The 27,789-nt window shown below is 48.4% G+C and overlaps 1 protein-coding gene across 1 annotated transcript in view; it reads right to left on the bottom strand.

Annotated features, from left to right (window-relative positions):
- The window catches only part of Lgr6 (leucine rich repeat containing G protein-coupled receptor 6), a 117,890-nt gene that overhangs the window by 2,341 nt on the left and 87,760 nt on the right, over positions 1–27,789 (bottom strand). The window contains exons 7-17 of the mRNA XM_038349768.1: positions 16,667–16,735; positions 14,456–14,527; positions 14,191–14,262; positions 12,634–12,702; positions 11,336–11,407; positions 10,186–10,251; positions 9,029–9,100; positions 8,439–8,510; positions 6,723–6,848; positions 4,792–4,952; positions 1,265–1,345 (exon numbers count right to left, since the gene is read on the bottom strand). Coding sequence (XP_038205696.1) covers positions 1,265–1,345; positions 4,792–4,952; positions 6,723–6,848; positions 8,439–8,510; positions 9,029–9,100; positions 10,186–10,251; positions 11,336–11,407; positions 12,634–12,702; positions 14,191–14,262; positions 14,456–14,527; positions 16,667–16,735 — 932 coding nt within the window. The remainder of the gene's footprint in view (positions 1–1,264; positions 1,346–4,791; positions 4,953–6,722; positions 6,849–8,438; positions 8,511–9,028; positions 9,101–10,185; positions 10,252–11,335; positions 11,408–12,633; positions 12,703–14,190; positions 14,263–14,455; positions 14,528–16,666; positions 16,736–27,789) is intronic.

The following is a 27,789-nucleotide window of genomic DNA, read 5'->3' as shown; positions in this document are numbered from 1 at the left end:
AACCTCAAAAACATAATTCCAATAGCTGAATAATAAACACCGCGCCATATGATGTGCAGTAATTTATTTGACCGCTTGTGTGAGCAATTTTTAAAGCAAGTTGAAAGTTGGACCTTGCTTTCCAGAACTTTCTCTTTTACCTCATCCTTGCCGATTGCTGATTTTCAGACATGCAGCTCCTGACTGAGGCAGAGCTAGTGAAGCATGTGTTTTCTGGCAAAATATGCCAGCTGTTCCCTTCCCCAATCCGACACGAGGGGGCGTACTGTTGCCACTAAGCGCTAAGAGCTGGTGTTGAGCAAGGTCAGGGCAGAAAGCTTTCCGGGCAAGGGGCTTATGCCAACAAAGTATGGAAACCTGGAAAACGGAGGTGGGATGAAATAGAAACAGCTAACTGTTCGTCACTTTGTGTTTATTCTCAACAGTTCTTGGCCCCAGCAGCACTCTGCTGTTTTTTGGCATGGCCTGTTGGCATTTTATTTTATTGTTTGGTTTTGGTTTTTTGAAACAGGTTCTCACTATGTAGCTCTGGCTGTCCTGGAGCTTGCCATGTAGATCAGGGTGGCCTTAACTCACAGAGTTTATCCGCCTCTGCCTTCTGAGTGCTAGAATTAAAGGCATGCATCATCATGCCTTTAATTAATTGTTTTGCTAATTAAATGCTAACTAATTTAATTGTTAGCATTTTATACACGGGAAAGGAACTCTTCACACTTGAAAAAAAAATCTTAGGTTGTGTGCCATCAAGGAAAAAGAGACACCCCCCCCCCCTTTCCATCTAGCAATTCGGTTCTAAAGGCTCAAGGTTAGAGGAGACTTCCTTGGTTCTAAGGGTCAGACAGTACTTTAGGAATTATCAGACACTGGAGGTTTTTTTTCCGCTCCCTTTTAATGAAGAGAGGTCCCACGCTCCATGGGTCAGAGAAGGTGCTCTCTCTGAGTCTGTGGTGTGTGAGGGAATACTCAAAGAGCAGCCCGGGCAGCCCCAGCCACGACTCTTCCTCACGTCTCTCTTCCGAGAGCAACTTCTTCTAGATGCATAACCGTTGATTGGCTGAAGTGTGAAGGTTGCTTGACCCTTCCCAACCCCCTTGCTTCCCCTGGGTAGACACCTAAGTCTCTGCCAGGCTTAGAAGAGGCTCCTACCCAGCAGATTTAGCACTGGGCAGAGAAAGTATCTACGGCACAACCGTAGACCGGCTAACTGACTTCTCATTCAGGTGATTGGCTGCCCCCTCCCCAGCTCCCCAACCACCCATCTTACCTGGAACAGGGCTGCACTGGACACTGGGGTGTGGCTTTGCGTCTTCCATGTCCAACTGGAGCTCATCCAGGTCTAGGTCATCTGAGAAGGGAAAGCAGAAAGTGGCTAGTGTCCTGGGTCTGGTGTGTGTCATTGGCTCACACTCATCTAAGCTGATGTGCCCCTCCTCACTGTTCGATACTGGTCACCCAACACTCCTGTGTATCTATTTCTGCTCGTGGGTGTCAGTATTTGGGTAGCTCCATGTTCTCCGCTTATGGATTTTGTGGATTTCTAGTTCTCCAAAATGAACATTTCACTCTCCAATATTCTGCATTTTCTTGGGCCGAGCCACCTTTATTCCACGAGTGCTGCTTAGAGTGGCTGGTGGCTGCTCTAATGAGAAAAGCTAGTGACTACATAGTTCTTCCTCCAGCCAGCCAGTCATTGCAATTCCATGTCCTACTTACAAACACTACACGCCAAGAAGGATGTTGGTGCTGGGCATGGCGGAGCATGCCTATGACCCCAGAATTTGGTAGGTGGAGGCGGGACGATCAGGAGTTCAAGGTCATCCGCATCTACAAAGCAAATTTGAGGCAAGTCTGGGCTACGTAAAACCTCTTTCTCAATAGCAAGCATGAAGGCTTGAGTTCAGATCCTCAGCAGCCACATAAAAGCCAGGCATTGTGGCATGTATCCGCAGCCCAAGGCATTGTGGCATGTTTCTGCAGCCCGAGGCATCATGGCATGGATCCACAGCCCGAGGCATCGTGGCATGTATCCACAGCGCTGATGCAGGGAGAGGCCAGGAGGATTCCTGGCCAATTGGTGAACTCTGGGTTCAGTAGGAGACCTTGACTTAGAAAATAAGGTGAAGTAATAGAGGAAGACTTATAGCATCAACTCCTGGCTCTCAGAGCTACATACACCTGCGTGCACACACACACACTCACCAGAATGAAGCTGGTGTCTGAGGTTTCAAGTGCCTCAGTGCCCCATCAGGCTTCCTCCATCACAGAGGAATAAGTAGATGACCCTGCTGTATTTGTCTCCATCTTTGGCTCACACGGTCTGGCTCCTGTGTAAATCCTTTCTCCCCACTTAACAGGTAAACATCTGTTAGGGATTTCCCAGGAGGCCGGAAAATTGTGGAGCTGCCCTTAATCTGGACAGCTTGAGGGCAGGTGGAAGGCGAGGGTGTGCTCCCATAGTCCTGGCCATTTCCTTCCTTCCCTACCGTTCATTCCCCACCTGCCCATGCACTCCAGAAAGGACTTCAGTGATTCTTTGAAATCAGAATGCATGAATGAAATACAAGGAGTGAAGCCTACAGACTCTGTCTGAGGCTGGGAAAGTCACGGCCAAGGTGTTAAGTAACCACTCTTCAAATGGAGAGGAAATCGAATCTGGCTGGAACAGCAGTTCCTGGCTTTCTTTCTGCTCCTTTGCTTTCACAGGAAGTGGGGGGCCCTGCCCTAGCTCCTGTTACAGGCAGCAGGCAGCCCACTAACTCAACAGGCCTGTAGTTCTCCAAGACCTAAGCCCAGTGGAAAGTTTCACCTTGTGGAAGGAAAATTTCCATTCCTCTTTCCAGCCCCCTTCCACTCCCCCAAGGAGTATGCAACAGACATCCGGGACTGTCCCTGGGGGACAGTCGTCTGCTGGCCCACTAGATGCTGTGCTCCTCCTCCTGGGAGCTTGGACCTTCTCTGGGAGATGCTTCTCCTGTTTCCATCCACTGGGAGGGAAGTTCTCAGAGATCCCCAGACAGTACAGTATTTGACTTCCGTAAGCTGTGGTCTAGATTATACAAAGACACTATCCCCAAGTATGTGTCCCTGACTCTCAAAGCAGTGTTGACAAACACACTTTGCCTTGTATGGAATCATGCAGTCCTCCCTCACAGCCATGGAGGACTCCCTCACAGCCATTGAGACATGTACTATCCTTTTTCCCCCTGAAAGATAAGGAAATTAAATTCTGTTGTGGAATATTAGTTTAAGATGGGCTTCATTCATTTTTATGCTGTGGAATATTTGTTTAATGATAGAAAGATATGTTGCAGTCTTTTATGTTGTATTTGTTTAACTCTGTAAAGTTGTTATTTTACCTACCTAAAACACCTGGATGGTCTACTAAAGAGCTGAATGGCCAATAGCTAGGCAGGAGAGAGAAATTGGTGGGGTTAGCAGGCAGAGAGAATAAATAGGAGGAGAAATCTAAGCTCGAGAAGAAGAGGGAGGAGCAAGAAAAGGAGGAAAGGAAGATGCCAGGGGCCAGCCACCCAGCCACCCAGGCAGCCATGGAGTAAGAAGGAAAGAAAGGTAAAAAGCACAGAGGCAAACCGCATTTAAAGAGAGACAGGATAATTTAAGTTAGAAAAGTCGTCTAAAAACAAATCAAGCTAAGGCCGGGCATTCATAATTAAAGATAAGTCTCCATGTGTTTATTTGGGAGCTGGGTGGTGGGGCCCCCAAAAGTAAAACAAACAAACAAACAAATAAACAAAAAGCCTCAGGTTAAAACATGTTGAAGGCAACCCAAATGGTACATGGCGTAGTTGGATTTGAACTGAGTTCTGTCTATACCATAACACCAGCATGAGGTGCTGTAAATGAGTCTCATATAACTCAGACTAGCCTTGAACTGACTATGTAAATGACAATGACCTTGAACATCTGATCCTCCTGCCTTTACCTCTGGCATCCCGGGTACCAGGTGAGTGGCAGTGCTACACTCAGCTTTAGATTTGATGTTCTTTCTGTTCCACTTCTTTGAGACATTGGGATGTTCAAGATGGAAAATGAAGTCCAACAGGCAATACTCCTTTCTCTATCCTAACTCAGGCTGGGATACACAGGGCCCAGGGAGAGGATAGTGCGCACTTTTCTCCTGTTTACCTAAGATATCCTTTATAGATAATCCCTCAGAACCCCCTGGATACCTACCTCCAACTCTCCCTTCACCCCAATTCTTCCAGAAATAGACATACCTGGCCCAAGACAACCTGCCCACTCTGCAGGGCTGTGTACTCAGTGCTCACTTAAATTTCACATTTGAACTCGTAGGAAGGACAGAGTCAAAGCAGTAGGAGCAATACTCCCTGAAATGGCCCATTTAGTTCAAGGACACAGTGTGAGATGGTTTTCCCCACTGAAAACAGGTTTAGTTTGATTAATTTAATCCTAATTGACTCGGTGATGTACTAATCATTCAGCTTCTCTGAGAACACCCGAAGGTGAAGGACCCTGTGCTGCAAGGAGGCTGCCACTAAGATGAAGTGAGTGGTGCATGGGATAGGGGAGCAAGAGAGCTGGTGCATGCGAGGGCCTGCAAAGGTCAGGAAGGTGTTGATACCCCAGCTCCCATCCTGTGGGCTCTCCTTCTCAGCAGGTGCTCATGAGTGTGCAAACATCATGAGTGTGCAAACAGTGAGACAGTTCCTCCAGGTCACGCCTATCTTCACTAATTCTTCTCTAAACCTCCTTTCACGATTCCTCTCCAGTGCCCTGGGCACCCTCAGCCTGAGGTCCCCAACTACTCACAGTGGTTCTCAGCTTGTCCAGCAAGGAGACCCAGGGGCCTCTTCGGTGCCTCTTCTTCCTCCAGGTGAAAGTTCTCAGCCTGCCACTGCCCAGAGGTCTTGAAGAAGCTGGCACAGATGCCATAGGCACAGCACTGGTAGGCATAGGGCACCTCCAGGATCCTAGGGTGGGGAACAGGCTGCCTTAGTGTGTTTGGGATCGAAGACAGCGCAGATGCCCTCTGCACCTGTTCTTCAGCCCCAACTTGCCCTGCTCCGTCTAATGCTAATGCTAATTGCTAATGCTGCGGCCCTTTGATAGAGTTCCTCATGTTGTGGTGACCCCAACCATAAAATTATTTTCATTGCTACTTTATAACTGTAATTTTGCTACTGATATGAATCATGATATAGATATCTGCTTTTCTAATGGCTTTTGGTGACCCTGGCGAAAGGGTTGTTTGACCCCTTTGGGGTAAAGACCCACAGGTTGAGAACCACTTCTCTGGACCTTTCTTTAGACAAGTCTTGAAGCCTGATTGCTGACCCCAAAGGGCTCTGTAGTCTGATGAGAGACTGTAGTCTTCTCATCGTTTGCCTTAACTGAGAGGGAGAGAAGACGTCTGCCCATTTATTTCGAAGTTCCCACAGCAGGCTCAGAGTGGGAGACAATCTCCCCTGGACACACAGCGTTCAGGGTGCTCTGCTCCTCCTTGGTAGTAACTCTTGTCTATATTTAAGAAGGCAATAGGAGGCAGGGACTGGGATTTGACTCAGCGATAGAACACTTGCCTGGCATGTACAAGGCTCTTGGGTTTGATCCCAAGTGCTGGAGAAAGGGAGGGGCATGAATTCTTTTTTTTTCTTTTTCTTTCCCCTTCCCTATTTTCTGCCTTTCCTTCCTTTCCCCCTCTCTTCTTGTTCTTCCCTACCTCCATTCTTTTCTTCCTTTTCTTTTTATGACAGGGTCTCATGTGGTCCAGGCTGGTCTCAAACTCCACTTGTAGCCAAGGATGACCTTGAACTGTCCATCTTCCTTCTCCTACTACCCAAGTATGTAGGACTATGCCCAGCATCCACCTTCCTTTCTTTATGTCTGAGTGTATGTGCACATGCTCCTATGAACACACGCAGAGACTAGAAGAGGGCACCCAGTGTTCTCCCCTATCACACTCTGCCTATTTCGTTAAGATGGGGTTTCCCCCTGCCTCTGCCTTCCTTGGAGCTGGGATTACAAGCATGTATGGGATCCCAATTTATTAGCTAGGTCTGAGATCTGAACTCCTATCCTTATAACTGTACAGCAGGAGCTTGTAACCACTGAGCCGTCTCTCCAGCCTCTCTTAAAAAAAACCCAAAATCTAAGATTTCCCCTGTGACTCTTTACTCTTGTCTTCTGTGAAACCAACACCCTGTCCCCTTCCCAGCTCCTGGCATAACAGAACCAGCTTTTGTGCCCTCTGAGGGTGAGGACAGATGCCTTGAGCATCTCGTTAGCTTGCAGCAGACAAAGCTTGGGCCACACAGGCTGCACGGCTGCCGCCACTACGTGAAGGAAGCCTGGATGTCATTAGCACCAGGGACTGGCTGTGCAGCTTGTTTTCCATTCATCAGTGCCCTGGGCTCTGCCCCGATTCTGTACCTCAGATGATGCCTATGTGAGGATGGGACAGCCTCGCTGTGTAGGGCCAGGAACAAGGAGGTCCCGGGGGCCTCTCCACCAGCACGCTTCTTTCCTACAGTCCCTGTGCCTTTAAACTGGTGGCTGGAGTAGGGAGAGGAGATGAGGAGTGGAAAGGGTCGTGTCCCTGGTTAGCTGGCAGGAGGGCAGTGGAGCCAAACCCTAGGCTACCAGGCTATTCTCAGGGTGAGACCCTGTGGCTTTTTTAATCTCCCTGTGAGACTAGTGTCTGGGACACACCTCCTCAGGCATAGGGCAAGCCAAGCTCTCACCTCAGTTTTGGGAAACTGTCCTTGGAGAAGGCCTGAGACAGGGCCAAGTTCCCTTTGAGCTTCAGGTGCATCAAGCCTCCCAGCCCGGCCAGGGGCAGCGTGGTCAGCTGGTTGTCGGTCAGGTCCCTAGGACAGTGGATGATCAGGGTTATTGGCAGCCAGTGGGACTGCTAAGGGGGCAGGGCTTTGTGGAGGGTGTGACCAGTGTGCTGGGATGAAAGCAAAAGGAAATCAGCAAAGAAGAGAAGATAAGCAGTGTGCACCCTGTGGCAAGGCTGCTTAAGAAGGCTTTAAAGACAACAACCCTCTATTAACTCAGCCATCTACTCATTCAACAAACCTTGGGTGCTAGCTATATGTCAGTGGCTCTTCTAGCTTAATATCAAATTGTCCCAATCTATAGGTAACAGAGTCCCATACCTATAGCTGCTGAGTCTGGTTCCCATCCGGGAACCCTTGCTCACCCTCCTGGGAGACCTCTCTGCTCTTCGCCTGTATCCCATCCATGCATTCCCTTTGCTTCTCTGATGATGGAATAGGCCAGGGTCAGACAGAGCAGAACAGAGCTAGTCATCCAGACCTAAGCAGACTTTGGGTCATCCATTCTGCCTTTCAGAACCTGTCTGGTAGCCAGAGGTGAGGACACACACAACTTCCCCGGGAGACATTATTAGACCAAGCTAGGAATCCAATGCAAACACTAGGACCACAGACTGTGCGTCGTGGAAACAGCCCTGGACTGGCAGGCAGGAAACCTGGCACCGTCACCAGCTCCCTGTGTAACCAAAGGGAGTCACGAAGCTGCCCAGGTTCCAATGGCCTCATCTTTCAAAGAATAAAAATATCTGTCCTACCTCTCTGGCAGGAGTATAGCAAATCTCAGAGGGGAAGACGGAGGTGAGAGTTTTACAAGACCAAGGCCTAGAGCCCAGAAAGCCACAGATTAGGGAGGGGACAGTGCATGCCACGTGGGAGTCATGGACAATCCTTAAGCAGGTTACTCCTCCCAGACGTTAGAGATGTCAACAGTGAAGTAGCAGTGGCAGGATAAGATCCAAGGCCAGTGCTGGAGCTAGCCTAGAGGAGTCTATGTGGCTCAGAAAGGGGCCCTGTGCGGGTGGGAATGCCTTTGGCAAGCCAGCAAGTGGGATGCCAGCTCCTCCTCGGACAGAACTCTTGTATAGTTAATAACCTGCTCCACAGTGTGTGGCAACCAGGTCAGAGGCCCTTTCAGCCTAACACTGTGACCACGCCCCAGACCAGCATACTCTCTGCTTGACTCCTATGTGACTTCAAATCTCCATGACTCCCTACTGCCTTGTAGCTCTCTGAAACCCTGAGTTCTGTCAGCCACCATCCTCTCGGAGTGAGAAGTTCTGGCACATATGTTCTCTCCATTGGTGCATGTGGAGGACATAGAGGCCAGGGTAGAGGTGAGGGAGTGGAACGCAATGAGGACCGTGGCTGCCAAAACATTGCAGAATGTCAGCAGATGATATTCCAGAGTTTGCAGGAAGCAGGCTCTCTGTTTACCAGGCCTCGCAATGTGTCAAACACACTGTTAGGATGATTGATTAGGCTGCGCAGACCTCCCTGTGATGGGTGGTGAAACATTTATACAAGTCCCTGCTCAGTGGTGGCCCTCCTGTACCACCTACCAGCCCATGGTCCCGACTGGTCCCCAGCATCCTGGAAGAGAGGTCAAGGCACACTTACAGCTTAACCAAGGAGTGCAGGGTTGAGAAGGCCTCAGGGTGGATGGCACGGATGGCATTCCAGCTCAGGTCTCTGGGAACAGAAAGCTTGAGATAGGAGAGAGCAGAAACCCAGGGGAATGCATTGTTCCTATTCTGGGCCTGTCTTGGGCTTGCTCTCACATATTTTCCATCTGGTCTTCTGAAGCAGCAGTGGCCTTATCCTTTTGAGGAAGGTTCCTACAGCTGCCTAGTTTCCAACCTGGCTGTAGCAACTGGAATGCAGCCATCATGTCTTGGCTCTAGAGCCTCGGGACTTCCTGGGTAATAGCTAGAGAAGCGGTCTGCGAGACTGGATGGGAAAGTTCATCATATGTGTGCATGTGTGTGTGCGTATGCATGTGTATGCGTGTATGTGTATGTGTGTATGTGTATGCGTGTATGTGTGTATGTGTATGCGTGTATGTGTATGTGTGTATGTGAAAGGGCTGTTGAGAAGAAATACATGTACATGTCATGAGTGCTTAAACTGGACACATGTTCTTTGGGAATGAGCTTGGAAAGGACATGGGGGTCCTCCAGAAGGCACCCCTGAGTCCTGCAGGTACTCACAGAGCTTGTAAGGAACTCAGCTGGCTGAAGGTATCGGCACCAATTCTCCAGATCCGGTTGTGTTGGAGGCCACTAGGGCAGCAAGAGAGACTAGATGAGCCTGCAGGCCCAGATTCTGGCTCTGCTCCATGCCCCTCAAGCACTGGAAGGAAGAAAGGAGAGCCCCCCACTTCTTCTGGCACAGGAAAAAAGGCCCAGCCCGCGGAAGTCACCAGAATTAGAGGGAGCACAAGGAGATCCGGTTGCCTTGGGTAAGTGGGTCAGGAGACAAAGCCACAAAACCATCCCTGTGGCCCAAGAGGGAGTCAGCTTCCAGGGTTCCCACCGGGCCTGGCTCCCAGCCTAGCTGAAGTGACCCCCACTTTCCTGCATAGCCATGGGTCCTCCGGACCCTAGCCTGGCCTCAGAGCACACCCAGCCCTTGGTGACTGCACACCCAAGTGACTGCACTGAATTCGGTAGACTGATTGTCAGAATAGGAGATAGCTCCTGGACTCCAGCAATATCAAAGACATTGTCACCCAGACAAACAATACAAACCCAGATATATTTTCCCTGCCTCAGACCCATTAAGCATTTGCCTTGCCTAGAATGAAGGGCAGCTATGAGGAACTCAAGAGACTGTAGTAGTTTAAGGAAATTATTTAAGAAAGTAGTTTAAGGAGGTGGCCAAATTGGGCTTTGGGAAATTTTAAAGTGAGCTTTTCCATGTGAAGCTGGCGGACCATGTATGACCATGTATTATCTTTGTGTTCATGAGCACACATATATGTGTGAATGCTGATGGGTTGTGGAACATAAGAGCGCATGCTCCAAAACCGAGGGTGCTTTTAGTTCCCCTGAAGACTTCTTGTGTCTCACACAGAGTGCCTTGGTGGCCCTGGCTCTCTATTGGTTCTAGTCACAACTGCCTTTTGGTGTTGCTGTTGACTCAGGAGCTATCCTGAGACTCCTTTGGGCACCCGTTCCTAGCAGCATCATCGACTCTGAGTCCTTCAGGATGTGCCCAGGTCTAACTGAGCTCTCATCCCTACATCTGGGTCCAACAAACTGAGAAGAAAGAGGGGTTGGAGTGTGCTTCAGCTCCTGGGCCCCTCCCCACAGACCTGCCAAGAGCCCCCTTGCATTCTTTTGCCCCTAACCGTCCCCAGACTTACATTTCCTCTAACTTCTGACACCTGTGCAGACTGGGCAGCTCTTCAATCTGATTGTGCGACAGCTCCCTGGGGAAGAGACAGAACCTAGCTCAGGGTGAAGGTGGGGAGGGGGTCAGGAAAAAGCTTCCATGGTCAGGGCTATGCTTTTCTGTAAAGCAGCTGGCGGTCACGAGAACTCTGCAGGAGCAGTACGCCCTTCCCATGGCTGAGTATCAATCTCTGCCTTTAGATTTCACATCCCTCCTCCCTGCTAAGCCCCACCCCGTTCCTGAGCCTAGATAGAACCAACTCGCCTCTTGTTTTACAGTAGGGCTGCCTTATCAACATGTAAACCTGCAGAACCCTGGGAGCATCCTGGGGAAACGGAGCACCAAGTGAGGGTCATGGAGACGAGGAGAGAGGCCAAAACTGGGGCGTGGGATGCTGGAGCAGTCAGTAGGAAATATAGGCATCCCTGAACAAGCTAGCTGGCCAGTGTCACCCATGGAAGCAGAGCCCACTTTTATGGAGCTGGCAGAGAAGAATGCTGGGAGCCCTCAGGGAACATCTGGGCCAACCTTTCCCGTAGGCAGGGAATATGAGGCGTAGGACCTCAGCATTGAACCTGCCTAAAAACACACCGCCAATTAATAGATACATCCCCAGATATCAATGTACCCATCTTGAGCTGTTTGGAAGAGCCAGAGGGATCAGTCTAAGACTGAAGCTAGAATGTAGGGCAGGGAAGAAAAACTGGGGCAACTTAAGAATCTTCAGAATACCAGAAGCGATAGATAAACTCTCTTGCCTGAATGATGCCGTTTGGAAGCCCTAGTATGAGACATGTACATTAAACAGAGCTGTTTTCAAGTCTCACAAATTGACTCTCATTTTAAAGGAGATATTGGAATTCAGAGACGCTAAAGAATGAATCCAAATGAACTAGTGAGACGCAGACTTGGTCTCAAACCACTCAGCTCTGACTCCAGACACCCAAGTCCTTTATCTTGAGCAAGAGAAGACAGTCCCTCCCAAACAGATTCTCAGCAGGAGTCTATGTTGACTCTCCAGAAAGATGTGACCGAGTACGACAGAAGCAGGAGAGGCTTTCCCTGGGACACAGGGCCAGCAGTACAATGCCAGGACTGGAGAACGATCAGGAGCCACTCACAGGATTCGGAGCCTGGGCAGCTGCTGGCACATTCCCGAGGGGAGCAGCCGGATGCCTGCACGGGTCAGGGTCCTGTAGGGAGAACAGAGACAGAGCTGGCACCAAGCCCAGAACCCTGCCATTCCAGCCATCCGTCTCTAGCACTGGACCTGATACTGTCCGTGGGAGGACAGAGCTGACAAAAGAGAAGCTGCAGGATAAACAGGGCAGGGGGTGGGGCTATGGTAACAGAAAGTAGCCCCCTCCCTCGTTCCCCTGGCCTAAGGAAGCTGGGGTGGGAAGCAGAGAGAAATAGGGTCCCGATCCATGGACTCTGCTTGTCCACTGATCCATACAGATCTAAATCTACTCATATATCTTCACCCCATCCGTATCCCATCCTCATAATGGTCCTAGAAACACTGGGCCTTAGAGATTAAGTCTTTCCTGCTCGTGGGGCCGTGGAGGGGAGGGACAGCCATGGCAATGAGTAGCTAGGAAACAGCGCCAGTGGAACCATGGGAACACAGTACACACTTTTCTCCCTGTGTCTGGGGGAGGGGAACACGTTGGAAAAAAAGAGAGGTCCCGAGGCTGGGGTGCAGAGGGTTGTGAGGGCAGATTGGAGAATGGGCTTGGATTAGGCTCAGGGTAGCCCTAGAAAGACTCCAAGGCCAAGGTCATCCTTGGGAAACTATTATTACTCTCATGGAAAAATTTCCACATGCCACTGAGCAAGGAAGAAGACAATGGAGGCACAGAGGAGACTGGTGGCCCCAGCAGAAGCATGAATGAGTTGTGTGGTGTGGGCAAGTAGCTGACTTCCTAACATTCACGTGGGGTGCCTGCTTGGTTTGTTTTCATTCATTTAATATGTCTTGAGGGCCTGCTATGTACTATGTATCCCAGGATGCTGAGTACTTTGAGGGTCTATGATATACTTATCCCAGGATCCAGAATATAGCATGGAGACACTAAGAAAGACTTCATTGGAACCAAGCCTCTCAAAATCAAAGGAAATGGGTTTCACAACCCTGCTCCTATCCTATGTCCTCATGCACCATGGCTCAGGATTAAGAGCTCTCAAGCCAGACCTGACAAATCTAAGCACAATAGAGGAATTCCAGCCTCCTCCCCCACATCCTGCTACCCCTGCCTCGCCTGGAGGCAGTACCACATCTGGAGATGGCCAAGGCCCTGGGGCTGAGCCAGTAGCAGAGGCAGACTAGGGGAGGGATAGCGAGAGGAGCAGTCTGGACAGCCTTCCAGATGAAGGGAGGCAGAAGAGTCCCCGGGGGAGGGAAAGGGAATCCACTCACAAGATCTCCAGGCTAGTGGTGCCTTTGAGGTCTGGGAACTCCTGGATGTCAGTGGCACCATTCAAGGATCTGTGAACAGAGAAAACAGGCTCTGAAGGGTGGGTCAGGCACGCCAACATCTGTGCTCTCGGCCTCAGCTTTCTACATAGGCATTACCTTTGGGGAAATGCCATCTTCCCCAGGTCTCCTTCAAATTAGCTACTCTGGCCCTGTTGGAAGTTGAGCCATGCTTAGCAGGGTCCAATAACTTGTTTGTTTTTTTGGAGGCAAAGTCTCTCTTTTATATAGTTCTGGCTGGCTGTCCTGGAACACACTACATAGACCAGGCTGGCCTTTAACTCACAGAGATCCACCTGTGTCTGCCTCCTGAGTGCTGGGATTAAAGACGTGCGTTACCATGCCAGCTCCCAGTCACTTTTTAAAATTGATACAGCCCTGCCAGGTCCAGGAGTGCAAAGATTAAGCCCAGTGACTCCAGCATTGATGCCTTTGGTTTGCAAAAAGGCAAAACCAAACCCAGACAAGGGACATGGGAAATGTCCTATGTTGTCATTATTTGTTTTTGATATGGAGTCTCCTGTAGCTCAGATTATATAGCAGAAGTTAGCCTGGGTCCCCTCCTGCCTTCACCTCTGGAGCACAGGGATTATGAGTATGTACCACTACTCCTGGCACAAATGTTTACTTTAAAAGGCAAGTATTGAGAGGGACGTCACATGCCTTTAGTCTTAGCCCTGGGAGAGTGGGAGCTAGAGGATCAGTTGAAGATTAGCCTTGGCCACGTGAAACCCTGTCACAAACAAACAGTGTGTGAGAGACCCTGAGGATGCAGAGTGGCTTCCAACAATGTCCCGATAGCGGAAGTTGAGGACCTGGGCCCACGCCTGTTCGGTACCCAAGCACCTCAGGTTTCATCTGTGAAGTGGACAGAAGTACCTACCTCCCAGGTTGGGATGAAGAGGAAAAGCCATTGGAAACGAGAATGAAGCACGTGCCTGGAGGAGGTTAGCTGTGCAGAGTGAGGTTACAACATGCTGTGAACAGGCCATGGAAGTTTCTTTTTTTAAGAAGTGGGTGGGACCCTGGGCATGGAATAGAAGAGTGGGGGAAGGAAACAAAGGCTGCCTTCAGGCTCAGCGTGAGAAAGATGGCACGGGAAGCTGTGCCACAGGGCACTGGAGGAGCAGCCTAAAGGACACACAGAATCCAGAACCTCAGCCCTGTCCACTGTTCTGCCTGGGGAGCAACTCCCACAGGCCGAACAAAACCAAAGAGGTCAACGAAGTGCCCCTAGGTATGAAGAAGGGCTCTCCTCATCCATGTGAGAAATGAGAAGAAAGCAGGTCGTGAATGCCAAGGGACACCATTAAGTTCTAGCGGATATGGGGACAGGTCTGAGAAAGTGTTGCGTCTAGAGCCCTAAAAGCCTCTCCTTCTAGATGAGTGGTGCCTGGCCACAGAGAGGGCCACAGCAGAGGGCAGAAGAGAGCAAGCAGGAGGGTACAGGGGAGAAGCCCTGAGGGCAGCACCAAGGAGCAGCCTCTGGTACCCACTTACAGCGTGTGCAGTTTAGACAGGTACTGGAACGCCGACCTTCCCACAAACTGGATTGGGTTGTCATAAAAATGTCTGGAAGAGAAACACCCGAGCCCCAGTTCAGATGCTCACTTCTTTACAGATGCCCGCTCTTCTGGATGGAGACTCAGAGAGAACAACAGCTCTCCCCCATTCCTGCCTGCCTGGCTCTTTTTGGAGGCATCCTGTCTACCCACCCCCATGACCTCCATCCTTTAAAACGCAGGGCAGCAGGAGCAGTACTCACATTGTCTGCAGGAGGGGGTTGCCCATGAAGGCCTTCTCTGGGATAGCCTTGATGTTGTTGTTGTGGAAACCCCTGGAAGACAACACCCAGGAGCAGTGAGGATTGGGAGAGAGGTGTGGTGAGGAAGAACATGGAGCTCTACAGGGTTTTCTGACAGCTATCCAGACAGGTCCTGAGATCAAAGGGACCTCCACCTGGAAATCTCAGCCTCCACTCCTGCTGGTGAGCTTTCTTCTCTGTTCCACAATTCACTCAGCCTTTGTGTGTTTGTGTGTGTGCATGTGCAAGTGTGTGCAGGCATGCATGTGTGTCGGGAGGGAAGTGGGGATAGTTCCCAGGTCTCAAACTTCAGAAAGCCCGAAAGAATATACAACTCCAGGGTAAGTAGTTGAGCTCAGGTCCTGTCCTTGGTCGTGTGTGCAGGAGCCATGGTAGGTCCCCCAGAGGAAGCCAAGGGTGTGTGGAAGGAAAAGGAGCATACAGAAAGAGAAGTTTCAGGGTTCCAGGGTGAGGGAGGCTTTTCCTGAAGTAAAGAAACACAGAAGGGGCAGATCAGCAGAGGGGAAAGGGGGCAGAGTCAGGTGTTCAGTGACCATGGAGGGCATCTGTGGATGGTGAGCAGTGAAGTACCCCACCGCGTGTCTAGGATCTGAAAGTCAAGAACAGTGTGTTTGGGTTGCTGTGACACTTTGCCAAGAACCAAGCTGTCGGGCTGAAACTCACACAGTCCAGTCTGAGCAGGCCTCTCAACGTCTCCTTCCTACTCCAGCCTCTGGCTTTGTGTGCCCTAGCATCTGCTCATTTCTTTCCATCTCTTGCTGTCCCATCATTCCTTTCACGTCCATGCTCTGTCACTCAAGGTTCATCCTCCCATATCTCTGGCCACTGCTACCAATGAAGGCTTGCTACTTCCTTCGTTCCTTCTAGACATTCTTTTGGTTTGAATAGATCTTTTGTGTCTTGGGCTAAGGTCGAGTTCTGAGAGGTTGAGATGTTTAGATAATAGAGGCCGTGTTTGCAATCAGCTTTCTCTCAATAGATGATGGATGGATGGATGGATGGATGGATGGATGGATGGATGGATGGATGGATGGAAAGATGGATGAACTGAAATTTATGTGTACATTTTTTCTCTAGAAAAAAAATCATGAATCTTCATGTTCCTTAAATTGGATTCTAGTCTAGCTATATGTTAGACTTCTAAGGCCACCGAGGATACCCCATCATGTATCCCTTTTGTGGTCATCTTCTACCTTAGCCACTTCCTTCCAAGTCTTTGCTTGTACTGCTCCACTGACTAAAATACCTTTTCCCTCCCAATCTCACTCATCCTTTGGGATCAGTTTCAGGAGACCTCAGTCCATAGCAAGCTGTCTGCCACTCTGAATTTCCACAGCTATTTTAGCCAATATACTATACCACAATTTAAGTCTGGAATTATATGTTGCTTTATCCTGTTTCTGTTTCATGAATGCTCCTTTGTGTCATGAATGAGGCTGAAGGATCCTTTTAGGGGATCCTATGCCCATCTTACCCTTGGTTTGCATTAACACCAAACACAGAGCCCAGTCTGGTGAGTGTGAAAAAGAATAATAAATGACTGGGAAAATGAGACGGCTCAGCAGGTAAAAGTGCTGCTTGTCATGTAAGCCCGGAAACCTGAGTTCAATGCCTGGAACCTATATTAATAGAGGAGAGACTGACTCCAGAAAGTTGTCCTCTGCCCTCCACACATGGGCTATGGCGTGTGTACTCCCCCCGAACATGCACACATCACACACACGCATGCATGCATGTTCACATGCAACTAAAACGATAATAATAATATTAAATGGCCCTGGGGCTCCAGAGTAAATTTCTCAATCTTTCTAGGGATGGTAATAAAGAGTAACCCTATAAACCAGTCCCTGGTTCTTCTTCTAATTCTTCTTCAGACATAGACGGGGCAATGCCAGGCCCAAGCTGCAAGAGGTGGTTTCTTCCAGAGCCATTTATAACAACGATGCACCCTCTCCCCCCGTCCCCAAGAAATATTCAAAGTCAAACTACCAAGAGCTGAGGCTACTGAGAACTGCTCTGGGGGCTGTGGAGGGTTTCCAGCCACAGCTTCATAAGGACCAGTCACTGGGACTATGGGAGGAGATTTGGTGAGTTAGCTGGCCTCTGCCCCTGGGAGAAGCACCCCTGGAACACACCAACAGAAGGTCTTACAGTTCCTGAAGCCTGCCGAGGGTCCGGATGGCCATGGGGAATTCCTGTAGCTCATTATAGTTCAGGTCTCTGGAATGGAAAGCAGAGCAGTCATTAGCTCAGAGGCTTAACAGGGCATGTCAGGGTCCCTGAGACATGGAAACTTGGCTATAGAATTGGCCCGGGAGATGGGTTTTCCAATCTGTTGGGTCCAGCTGCCAAGGCCTGAAAACACATTTTCTGAATGTTTGTGCTCCATTCCTACTCCGCAAATCCTCGGGCTTGGAGCCTTCCTGGCAGCAGAACTGTTTTGAATGGGGACACGTTTTAGGGGTGTGCATATCTGGAGCTGCCTACCTCAGAGTAATCTCTATAAAGCTCAGGAAAGTCTATTTGAGGTTTTTGGATTCATAGGGCAGGAGAAAAGAGAGAAGGAAGTGATCTTTAACATGTTATTAGCTCTTGTGAGTCCAGAAAGGTCCTCAGATTACAGCTACCTTAGCTATAGCCTCTGCTGTTTCCAGGTGGACTCTCCCTGCGTGTCTCAGATGACCTTGAACTTTTGATCCTTCAGCTTTAGATCCCAAAGTGCTGGAGCTATTGGAGTGTTATCACACCTGGCTGGTTTTTACCTTGGACTGGTGGCACGGGAGTTAATCTTTATTTTCTCTTCATTTTGCTGTATTTTCCATTTTTCCTTTACTCTTAAGGAACACTTATCATATGCATAATCATAAAACAATGAAAGAAAGTTTTTTTAAAGGGGCCTCAAGCCAAGTTGGCAAGGACAAGGGAAAGTAAGCTCTCTAATAAACTAAATGTGTAGAACTTTTAACAATTTGATATCTTTCCGAATTGAAATTCACATACTCAGATTCTCTTACATCCATATGCTACAGAAAATTCCATGCCTGTGTGTGACGATATCTGTATAAAGATACTCATGATAGCATTCTTTTAGGCAATAAAGGTCAAGAAGTGACTAACCCATATGCAATCACAGCTTCCCCCTCCTCCTTCAAAAGCTTTTTTTTTTTTTTTTGTGCCCTTGGGTAGCAATGACAGGGTAAAGGGAGGAGAAATGGGGCAGGCTGAGGGTTAATTTTATTTTCATCAGAAATGCCCATGGCAAGTAGATAACCCAAAGGCAGGTGACACCTGTAGAAAGAGGGGGTGCTTGAGCTTTGAGAGGAACAGTGAAGAAGAATAATAGTTTCTATTTCCTCACCAACTTGTGAGGCTACCCCTTTTTATTACAATTCCTTTTATTGCTTTCTGCATAAAGCCTCAGAGGACCTCTTGAAAGTGTTGCTTCATTGTGTGATAGGATTCCTTGTCTATCAGGGCTGCCCAGACTTCAGAAGAGACAGCAACTCTCGAGAAATCAACTTCAGTCTTGGTACTCAGTAGCCAATGAATTAGCCTTATATGTCCCTGATTTGGGGTGGGGTGTCTTGATGTCTCTAAAATCCTCTTTCTGAAGTGCATAGTCTCAGGCTTTTGAAGTATGTGAGGGTGTCAGTTCCTGGGATGTCTCTTAACTCTTTCAGGGCGGACACTAGTCTATCTTCTCAGCTTTTTAAAGCCAACCCTGCCCTGACAACTTGAATGGTTGTCCAAGGCCACAGCAGGGAACTGTGTGGAGGTCTTCTAATTGCAAAGTAGCTTGGCAGAGTTTTTGTGATAAATACCATGCTAACACAGAGATAATGACAGGCTATTCTGCATGGGAGGGTCATTACACTTAATAGGCCACAGGTAGAGCCAGGAACCCAGCCTAGGAGGCCAGAGGAACGGTGACAAGCATCTGGCTGTCAGTGAGCTAGATAATTGGTCCCCTCTACACACAGACTAATTACCCATTACCCTCAGACTGCCCTATCAATTGTGGATAATTATACCAGAAAACCCCTCTGCTCTGCTCCGTCCTTTAGTAAGCCGGACACGCTGGTCTCCCATGTCCCGCAGTTTGATTTGCTCACAGAGATGCTTCCATAGGCTGCATGAGGGCAAGGCTGTGGACGAGCGCTGTGCAGAATGACTGAAAGCTCTGAGACTCTGGACTTCTTTTAGCTCTACCAAGGGCTGCACAAGTCACCTGGTGCATCAGGCGAGGAACGTGGAGGGTGGAGGCAGCGGGGGAAAGAGGTAGACGCTCTTTTGGTCCTCAAATCAATAAATGGTTTGTTGTTGTATCTCAGTGTTTCGAAATCAATGGCTCCTTCTTATTTTGGTTCAGTTCCTTTAGGAATCTTTCACTGCTGCCCACAAAGAATTTTATTTTCCATAAATAAAAAAATATGTCTTCATTCAAAATACATAATATGGAATATTAATATTAATATTAGAGATAATGGAATTATCTCTAAGACAAAGAATTTCAGTGGTCTAACCTGAGAACCTTTGGTTGCTGTCTATTCCCACTACCTAGGATATCCTTCCCCCAGATGTTCCCCCAGTTAAGAATGGCCTACTTACTTTCTGCACTCAGGTCCTTCCCCAGATTGCCCCCCTTCAGAGGCGCCTTCCCTGACCCATGTATCTCAAGCACACCCTACCTCACCGCGCCTTTGCGCACCTCAAACACTTCTTGGTTTCTCCTCTCAAACCATGCCTCAAGTAGCGGCTCATCTTCACATCTCACTGTTTCAAAATGTTCCCTTTCAACTTGGCTCAATCCCTTTAGAAATTCTCAATTCTTACCCACAAAGAATTACATTGTTCCTAGGTAGCGAAGATGTATCACTCCGAAGACGCCTGTCTTCGGCTTCTCAGTGCATGACCTGGTCCTAAGCCATAGAGCCTTCCAGCCCCTTCACAACCCAGGAGTCTGCAGTCCGCATTGTAAGGAGGCCCAAACTGCACTGGTGAGTGGTGAGCTCTGTGGGGAAGATGAACTGACAGCCAGCAGTGAGTGAGGCTTAGCCTTTCTCCTAGCAGACCCCTTAGCCCTTTCTGAGCCTCCAGTGACTACAAACTTCTGAATGAGCCCAGGGAGCTCAGCCAAGCCATGGACTCGCAAGAAATAATGTGTTATTTTAGGACACTAAGTGATTTGAGTGATTTTTTTTTATGTCAGAGGAGACATCCTGCTTTTTTGTTTTGTTTTGCCTTCATGGAACTTATTGGCACATGACATATCTATTTTCTTCCTACCCAACCAGAACAAAAGCTCCTCAAATGCAAGAATTTTGTCTGTTTCACATTTTAAACACCACAATAATATCTGACACAGAGCAGGACCTCAACAAGTATGTATTGAATGAATAATTGAAAAGCTCTAAACAAGCTTATTAATAAATAAAAAAACTTTTAAAAATCAGTGAACTCATAGGGTTTTCAGGGTATTTTGATACATATTCTCCAGTTTTGTTTTAGGTTGTTGTCAAAATGACACAGAGAGTTTGGAGTGACAGTTAGGGTTACTCTGAGCCACTGAGACCATGGGATGTGCCCTGTGAGGCTTTGTTCTTGTGGAGCATTTATACAGTTCACTGGACCCAGGTCCAGGCTGCCAAAGTGAGTGGTTCCAGTTCTCCTTGGCAGTTTCTGGTCAGGAACTTTGCCAGGGGTAGACAGACAGTGGGAAACGGCGTGTGGTTAAAGGCATGCGAACTAGACAGCTATTTTTACAGAGAAATGTGGAAGAAGAAAAATTGTACAAATGTCCCAAAGAACTCTGCAAACTCCTTACCGGTGAGGTGGCCACAGTGGGATGTCCACATAGATTTAGTGACCTAAGAGTTACCAAACTCTAGCTTTGTTTGGTAGCATGCAGATGGCATCTGGCTCTAGTTGTCCAGGGCCTGTCTTTGCAACCCTCTCTGTACCCAATGAATTCAACTCAATGCAGTAGGCATGAGTGGCCAAACGTCCCCAAAATACACAAAGAATTCTGCTGGGCAGAGATGGAAAAAAGCACACCTGTCTAGACAAATGCACGAGATAAGACGAGCCCTCTTGGTACGATGCCACAGGTCCTGGAGAGTACACAAAGCATCAGGGCTGTCCCACACCTGGAGAGACCACACCTGGGGGACTGTGTGGAAATGGGGTATCTGAACCAGGTTCGAAGAGCACACTTCAGAGGAGAGGAACATTCTAGAGGGAAGTGAGTGGTAAAGCTCAGCTGAAGCAGATAGAAATATGTAGAGGGAAGGGATTCACCCTCTTTGCTATGTACTATCCCTGCCTTCAGGCCATAGATAGATAGCACGACGTGGGCTGAGCACTCACCACAGTGCTTTGACGGAAGGAGCTCCATCCTCCCACAGTCTAGAGAGATGCATTCTCTCCCTACACCTTCCTTATCCATTGAAGGAAGTGAGAAAACAAACCAGCTGCTCAATCATCAATAACCTATTGTGAGTCCTTGGAGATTACTGCCTATTTGCCCATGTTCTTCCTCCCTTCTGCACTGTCAAACACTGGAGCCACTAGCCACATGTGGCTGTTGAATTATAAGTCAATGTCATCTTAATCTCAGTTTTAGTAGCCACATTTCAAGTGTTCTATTAGCAACATATGGCTAGCAGCTATTGTGTTAAACACACAGAAATAAAACATTTCTACCATTGCAAAACTCTACTGGATGGCCTAACAGAAGAAATATCTAAAAACATAGCTAAGAGTGTATTTCCCAGCCTTCCTTGCAGTGGGTGTGGCAAGATTCTGCCCCAGGAAGGTAGGCAAAATTTTAATCTGCTATTTCTCACCCTGATTTTTATATTATAGCTGCCTTTTCTCCTTCGTGGTCTGTCTACCTTACCACCAGCTAAATGCTCTGGGGATGGCAAGAACCCAGGTTCCTGAATTGCCATATGGAGGAAATGTCACATGCTCTGCCCCCAAATTCTTCTGGGACTACCACATAATCCAGGAAACAAACAAACAAAACAAACACAAAAAACCCAGCCTTCTACTGTGTGTGAGCCGCTACATACATCTTGGTCTATTTGTTACAGTAATTTAGCTTATCGTAACGAATTCAGTATCACAGCTAGGATTTGAACCCTGGTGGCTACAGTCTGGAGTTTACACTCTTAATTACTTCCCGTCTGCCAGAAAAAAAGCTCCTTAAAACACAGAACTGACTCGGTCCCTCTCTTACACTGCAAAGTCTAAAAGGGCTTTCAGAAAAAAAGACAAAACAAAGCCCAAATTCCTCAATGTTGCTTCCTCTGCATTTCAACCCTGCATGTATTTTCATATGTTCGTGTTTTTGCTTGGACCATTTCTGCCTTCAGCCTGGAATGCCCTTTCCCTACATCCTCAGCTGTTGAAGAATTAGTCATTCTTTGAAATTGGGTTCAAATATACCTTTCTCCATGAACGCAACCTCATCCCTACAGTTAGAATGATTCACTCACTCTCTCGCGGTTTCCTGGTGCTTTCTTCGTCAGCATGCAGGACATTCATTGGTGATGATGGTGTCTTGGTAATAATAGTCATTACTGTGTACAGGTCATGTTTCTTGGGGGTTTGTATAGGTTAATCCATTCAATTCTGACCGTTCTCTTGGAAGTGGATACCGTTACTGCCTCCGTTTTGAAGATAGAAAGCTGAGTATGAGACAGACGGGCAGCTCGTAGCGTAATAGCTGGGATTGGAGTCCAGACAGGCCAGGAGCACAGTGAGTTCATGAGCATATATACCACCCCTCCATGAGACAGAAAGCTCGGCGAGGTCAGGGAGCATCTGAGTGCTGTTTTGGATCCCCTGCAATCCAGGTACAGGGCTACACATGTCAATATTCATTGCCAAAGATTATCATTTGAGCCCAATACACAAGACCACATGATGGAGACCACTTTAGCCTTTGTGACTGACTGGTTCAGGGCAGCATTCCAGCCCTTTGCAAATCTACTCTACTCTTAGAAAACACAGTTTAGTCTGATCCTTATGATGCCCCAAGCTTCTGATAGAAAACTCATCCGTGGGTCTAGGACTTTCTAGTCCACTATCTTTAATAGTTCCTAGAATCAGTCATAAGCCCAAGAAGAGTTCATTATCCTGTTTGCTTCTTGCAGGAACTAAAAGCAAAGGAATAAGGTCTAAAGTAAAAGAGAAACCATCCCCATCTCCAACCGGAGCTTGGTCTGGAAGCTGTAGCTGCCCATGTCTAGTCCTTCCTTTCATCAGCTTGGTAGCTTCCAGCCAAATCCAGGCACACTGACGGCAGCCTGTGTAGATCAGAGCATCTCAGAAGGCCTCCAAAGCCCTGCGGCTTCAGGACTCCCAACCCTAGTCCTCTCCTTTCTGGTTGGGTATGCAGAATGCCCAGCTCTTGAGATCTCTGGGGAGCCTTGCTGTGGGTCAGCGGGCACAGATAGCAGGGGTTCACACAACTTCCTTGTACTGATGAGGAAGCTGGGGCTTGGAGAGAGAATCCAGGTCTTTCAGCTACTGCCTCAAAACACTTTCTCAACCAACCAGAGTTGGATCCCAGTATGACTATGAACAGTAGGCCTCAGAGAGAAGGGAAAGGATGAAATGTTGACGGGGAGGGTTGTATGGGTTCTGTAGATTTCTTTTAGGTGTTCATAAATGTGTGACAACCAAATGATTAGTAGGTAGAGATCACATGTTTGTTCGCAGGTTATCTGCCTGACAATAGGAAGTTGCTGGGCTTCCTTTACCAACAAGATCACCTTGACTTCTTCAGCATGCTTCTTTACCTGAAACTGAGGATACCCCTAGCAGATACCCTGTTCACCTGGCCCAGAGACTGGCCCAGAGTAGCCGATCAAAGAACACTAATGCCTTTTGCCTCCTCCTTTGCTAGACACTGCACGCTGGGCAAACACCGCCTTCATCACACACTGCAATTGTAGGTATTCAGGTTGCTCTGTCTGCCTTTCACAGCAATTAAGAAAGATGAATTACATTAATTGGGATTCCACTTACATTTTATTATCAAGACTAATACTTGTGTTTATTACCAGATCTCAGATAAGGGCCCATGGGGAAATATAGGTGAGCCTGGCTCCACAGTATGAGATACAAGGCACAGTTTGGATAAACTGTAAACTCGGATCCACTTTATCTCCCAAGGCCTGGAATAAAGGGGAGCAAACACAGCGAATGCGTGTCTTAACTGCTCTTCCTACGCTGCAGATGGAGCACCTGTCTTGAATCTTGCTGCACGTGCGCAGTGCAGATGACTGCAGAGCCAGGAACCAACACTTTATGACTAACAGCATTGTTTCACCTTCTGAGCAGCCTACATAAAAGGCCACCCATTAATAACTGCAGCAATTAGTAAAATTGTCATCAGTTTCTATTGAGAGACACAGACACACCCTCCTTCCACCTACGCTCTCTTCCTTGCCAGCGTACGTTCAAAATATACCTGGAGCAATAGCAGGCTGATTTTAACAGAAGCTGGTCTTTCATACTGAGATTGCTTGTTTTTCTGATCTAATGAAACACCTGGGATCGTAGAAGCCGAGGCTTGGAAAGGAGATAAAAGGTAACAGTCTAATCAGCCCCCACACCAGGAATCAACTCCAAGATTCCGGTCAGATGGGAAGCCAGTTTTTGTTTGGATTGTCCCAAAGGGAGAGCACTCGCTGGGTTTGCTGGCTGTCCTGGGCAGCCACTGTGGGGCTCTTTGACACACTGAGTAAAGCCTCATCACCCTAGAGAAAACACTCCCTTCCCCACCTCCCTTGACTCTTACTGCTGCTTGGAAGTCCATGCAGCCCATGCCTGCCTAACAACGGGGAACATCGCCCACACCCAAGGCTTCCCCCCAAGTCTTTGAATCACGTTTTGTAGGCACTCATCTCCCTCACCTAGAAAGTCCTTGTCCCTCTGGAGATGTGATGTCCACAACAGGATCTAACCTTCTGGTTTGATCAGATTTCTGAGATAAGTTTGGGTGTCAGGGTCTTGTTAACTCAGCACCTGAAGACTCTACCACCTGACCTCAACAGTGTGAAGGCTAAGGGACCAATGCGGTGAGCAAGGCCCACATGCAGGGCATATCAGCAGATTAGAGCATGGGACATCTATGCTAGCTACTGGGCAGTGAGGACCGACTAGTCTGAGGTTCAGGAGTGAGGTCTGGGCTGGAGTTATCAGTTAACTCGTGGCATTAAAAGCTATGAGAGCAGCTGTGTAGTCAAGACGGAAAGAGCCCCTGGGTGTGATATTGTTAAGGGCTTGGGATCTTGAGGAGCTGGACGTGATCAGTACTTTAGTGATAACTTTCTAGGGGCTCGAGACTTCCGGGCTAGAATCCTTTAGTGCCAGGGGTGCCTACCAGTTTTGACAGGGCCTGCAGTGGGTTCTGGCGTGTAAGAGACACTGGGGATTTGTGGGATGATTGAGGACACAGCCATAGGAGCAAAAAGAGTGCTAATAACTGATTCTTCCCAGCTCTTCATTCTTACAGATATGCAAAGGCCAGTCTTGGGCTTCTCCATTTCCTCTCTGTGGCATCTGGTAAGGATCTCTGGTGGGGCTCTCCACCCCTAACCTCCCATCCTTCTCCATTCCAGACCAGCTGGCTGAGGCTCCTGGGGGAGTGCAGGGTGGAGTAAAAGTCCAGAGCTGAAGACTTTGCTCCATTGCTGGCGGGGAGGAAGGGGCGGCAATGACAGGAGGTGACCTTGGCTACCCCCAATGCCAGGGCGATGGGAAAAGGCACGCTGTGCTGGGAAGGACTATTAATAACTCTTCATGGTCACAGAACGCAAGGCAAATTCATTGGGCAGCTCAATTTTCTGCCTGTTAAAAGTCATTAGTGGTTCTGTGGGGGAAGCCAGAGAAAAAAAGTTTTATATGGAACAATAAATTCCTCTATAAGCCACAGAAGCCCACAAATTTGCAGCTAATAAACCCACAAATGTGAGATGATTAAGAATGGGAGAGGAAGGAGTTCCTTGATACCCTGCCTCAAGAGACCTTGTGGTCTGAGGAGATGACATGGGGCCAAGGGCAGAGAAACAGAGTTCTGATCCTGCCTCTTAATTAGCTGAGTGGCCTTAGATAAGTCACCTACTTTCTGCCTTGGTGTGTCCATTGTAACAAGAGTATGCACGGTTTTGCCTGTCTTCCTCAACGAGTCGGGTGGGGCAAGAAATGATGTGAGATGAACTAGTTACTGAAGAAAGGAAACTCAAATTTTCCTAAACACGAGAAATTAGCGTTAGAACCGGGATAAGCTGGGCAGGGTGGCTCACAGCTGCAATCCCAGCTCTCCAAGAGACTGAGGCAACGATGACTGGGGTGAGCCTGAGGCCAGCCTAGACTACACAGCCAGACCCTGTCTGAGACAAAGCAAAAATAACAGAAACTAGTGACGCCACCTGATTTGCCTTGAGATACAAAACCAGAAAAGTGCAAGCCATGTGGCTTAGCAGGTAATTGCCACCAAGTCTAATGGATGGAGTTTGCTTCCCAGGAACCACATGGTAGAATGAGAGGATCTACTCCTGAAAGTTATCCTCTGACTTGAACATGAACGTTTGTACACACGCGCGCGCACACACACACACACACACACACACACACACACGCAACTACCCACACAAGTATACATACTAAAATAAATACAATAAAATTGAGAAAGAAAGGAATCAGAACAGACGGATATGGTGACACATACCTATAATCCTAGTGCTTGGGAGGCTGGGATAGGGTGACTGCAAGTTCAAGGCCAGCCTGGGCTACAGAGCAAGATGCTGTCTAAAGAAAAGAAAGAAGAGAAAGAAGTAAGAAAGAGAAACAGCAAAGTTTGTTTAGATCTCTGCCCACCCTCTGTCATAGAGCTTGCCGGAAGGAAGCCAAAACGTCCCCAAAAGACGTTCCCAACTCAGTTCAAACTGTTGGTACCTAGAAGGTGACCTTGGGTACTGCACTTTTGCAGAGAGAATCTAGTGAAAGATCTCCAGATACCAGTCTAGTTAGCGGGACAGACCCTAAACCCAATGATAAGCATTTTTATAAGAGAAGGCAGAAATGAAGCTTTGTGAGGACGGAGGCAGAGTCTGGAGGATGGGTCTCCAAGCCAAGGAATGCCAAGGGTTGCCAGCCTCCATCGCCAGCAAGGAGAGAGAAAAATATAGACTGCCTCAAACCCTACAGAAGTAACCAGTCCTGCCAACCCCTTGATTTTGAACTTCTGACCTCGAGAACTGTGGAAGAATAAATTGCTGTTTTGTTAAGCCACCAAGTCTGTGGTAGTTTGTCATGGCAGCCACAGGAAACTAATGCAGTCGTCCTGAGTGCCTGAGAATTCCGATTCACCATAGTGCTGAGCCACAGCACGGAGCACTGTGAACTGATACCCCGGGTAGCACCCTCCCTGCCACCTTCAGACACGGTCCAGCCAACACTAAGTGGTGAGCAGGGAAGGGAAAGCCAATGTAAACTCGGTACCTGGGCTGCTCCAAGTGCAGCCCAGGGTCGCCTAATTGAATGTGAACTTTGACCTCGTTCTCTACTGGTGACAGCTGAAGGTTTTGAGAGGTCAGGTGACTTGAATATGCCACATGTGGGTGGCAGTGTCAGGATTTGAATGCAAGTCTGCTGACTCAAGTCTAACCCTTGATCATCTCTGGAATGCCCCAAGCCCTGGAAGAGTCTTGGTGGAAAGCTGCCTGCTGTTCTGTTCCAGATGAAAGGCTGCTGGTCAGCCCAGTGCTGAGGAGCGGCCAGACATTTTCAGGGCCAATTCCGAGGGAGCTGAGAGTGAAACCTGTTGATATTTGTGGTTTCAGTGACAAAGAGACAGGAGCACATTTTCTAGTCACAGCTACCGTTGAAGTAAGAATGTCCTCTGGAAACATCACTGGGATGTCAGTAGAGGAGGCTTGCACAGTTTTGTACCTTAGGGTGGAATTATATAAAGCCCAACCCTATCTGCCTCACTTCCCAGCCCTGCGTTGAATGCTGGTCCTGATTAGAGAAGGAGCAGAGCCAGGAGGCTTCTGTTCTCACTCAGGCTCAGGATCTCTTCCAAAGGGAAATGTCCAGCCAGCTTGGGCTCTGGTTGGGCCAGATTTGTTTAACAAGGTCATAACAGGGCCCAAGATCATTGCCTGGGTTCTGCTAGGATACAGGCATCAAGTTCCAGACGTGGGGAGTAAAGGTGGGTCCTTTAGGATGGAATTGGGGGTTACCAGTCCTGTCCCCAT

Source organism: Arvicola amphibius, chromosome 12 (assembly GCF_903992535.2).
Source record: "Arvicola amphibius chromosome 12, mArvAmp1.2, whole genome shotgun sequence".
Taxonomy (NCBI): domain Eukaryota; kingdom Metazoa; phylum Chordata; class Mammalia; order Rodentia; family Cricetidae; genus Arvicola; species Arvicola amphibius.
Note: the sequence above shows the minus strand (reverse complement) of the source record. Positions and strands in the feature narration are given on the sequence as shown.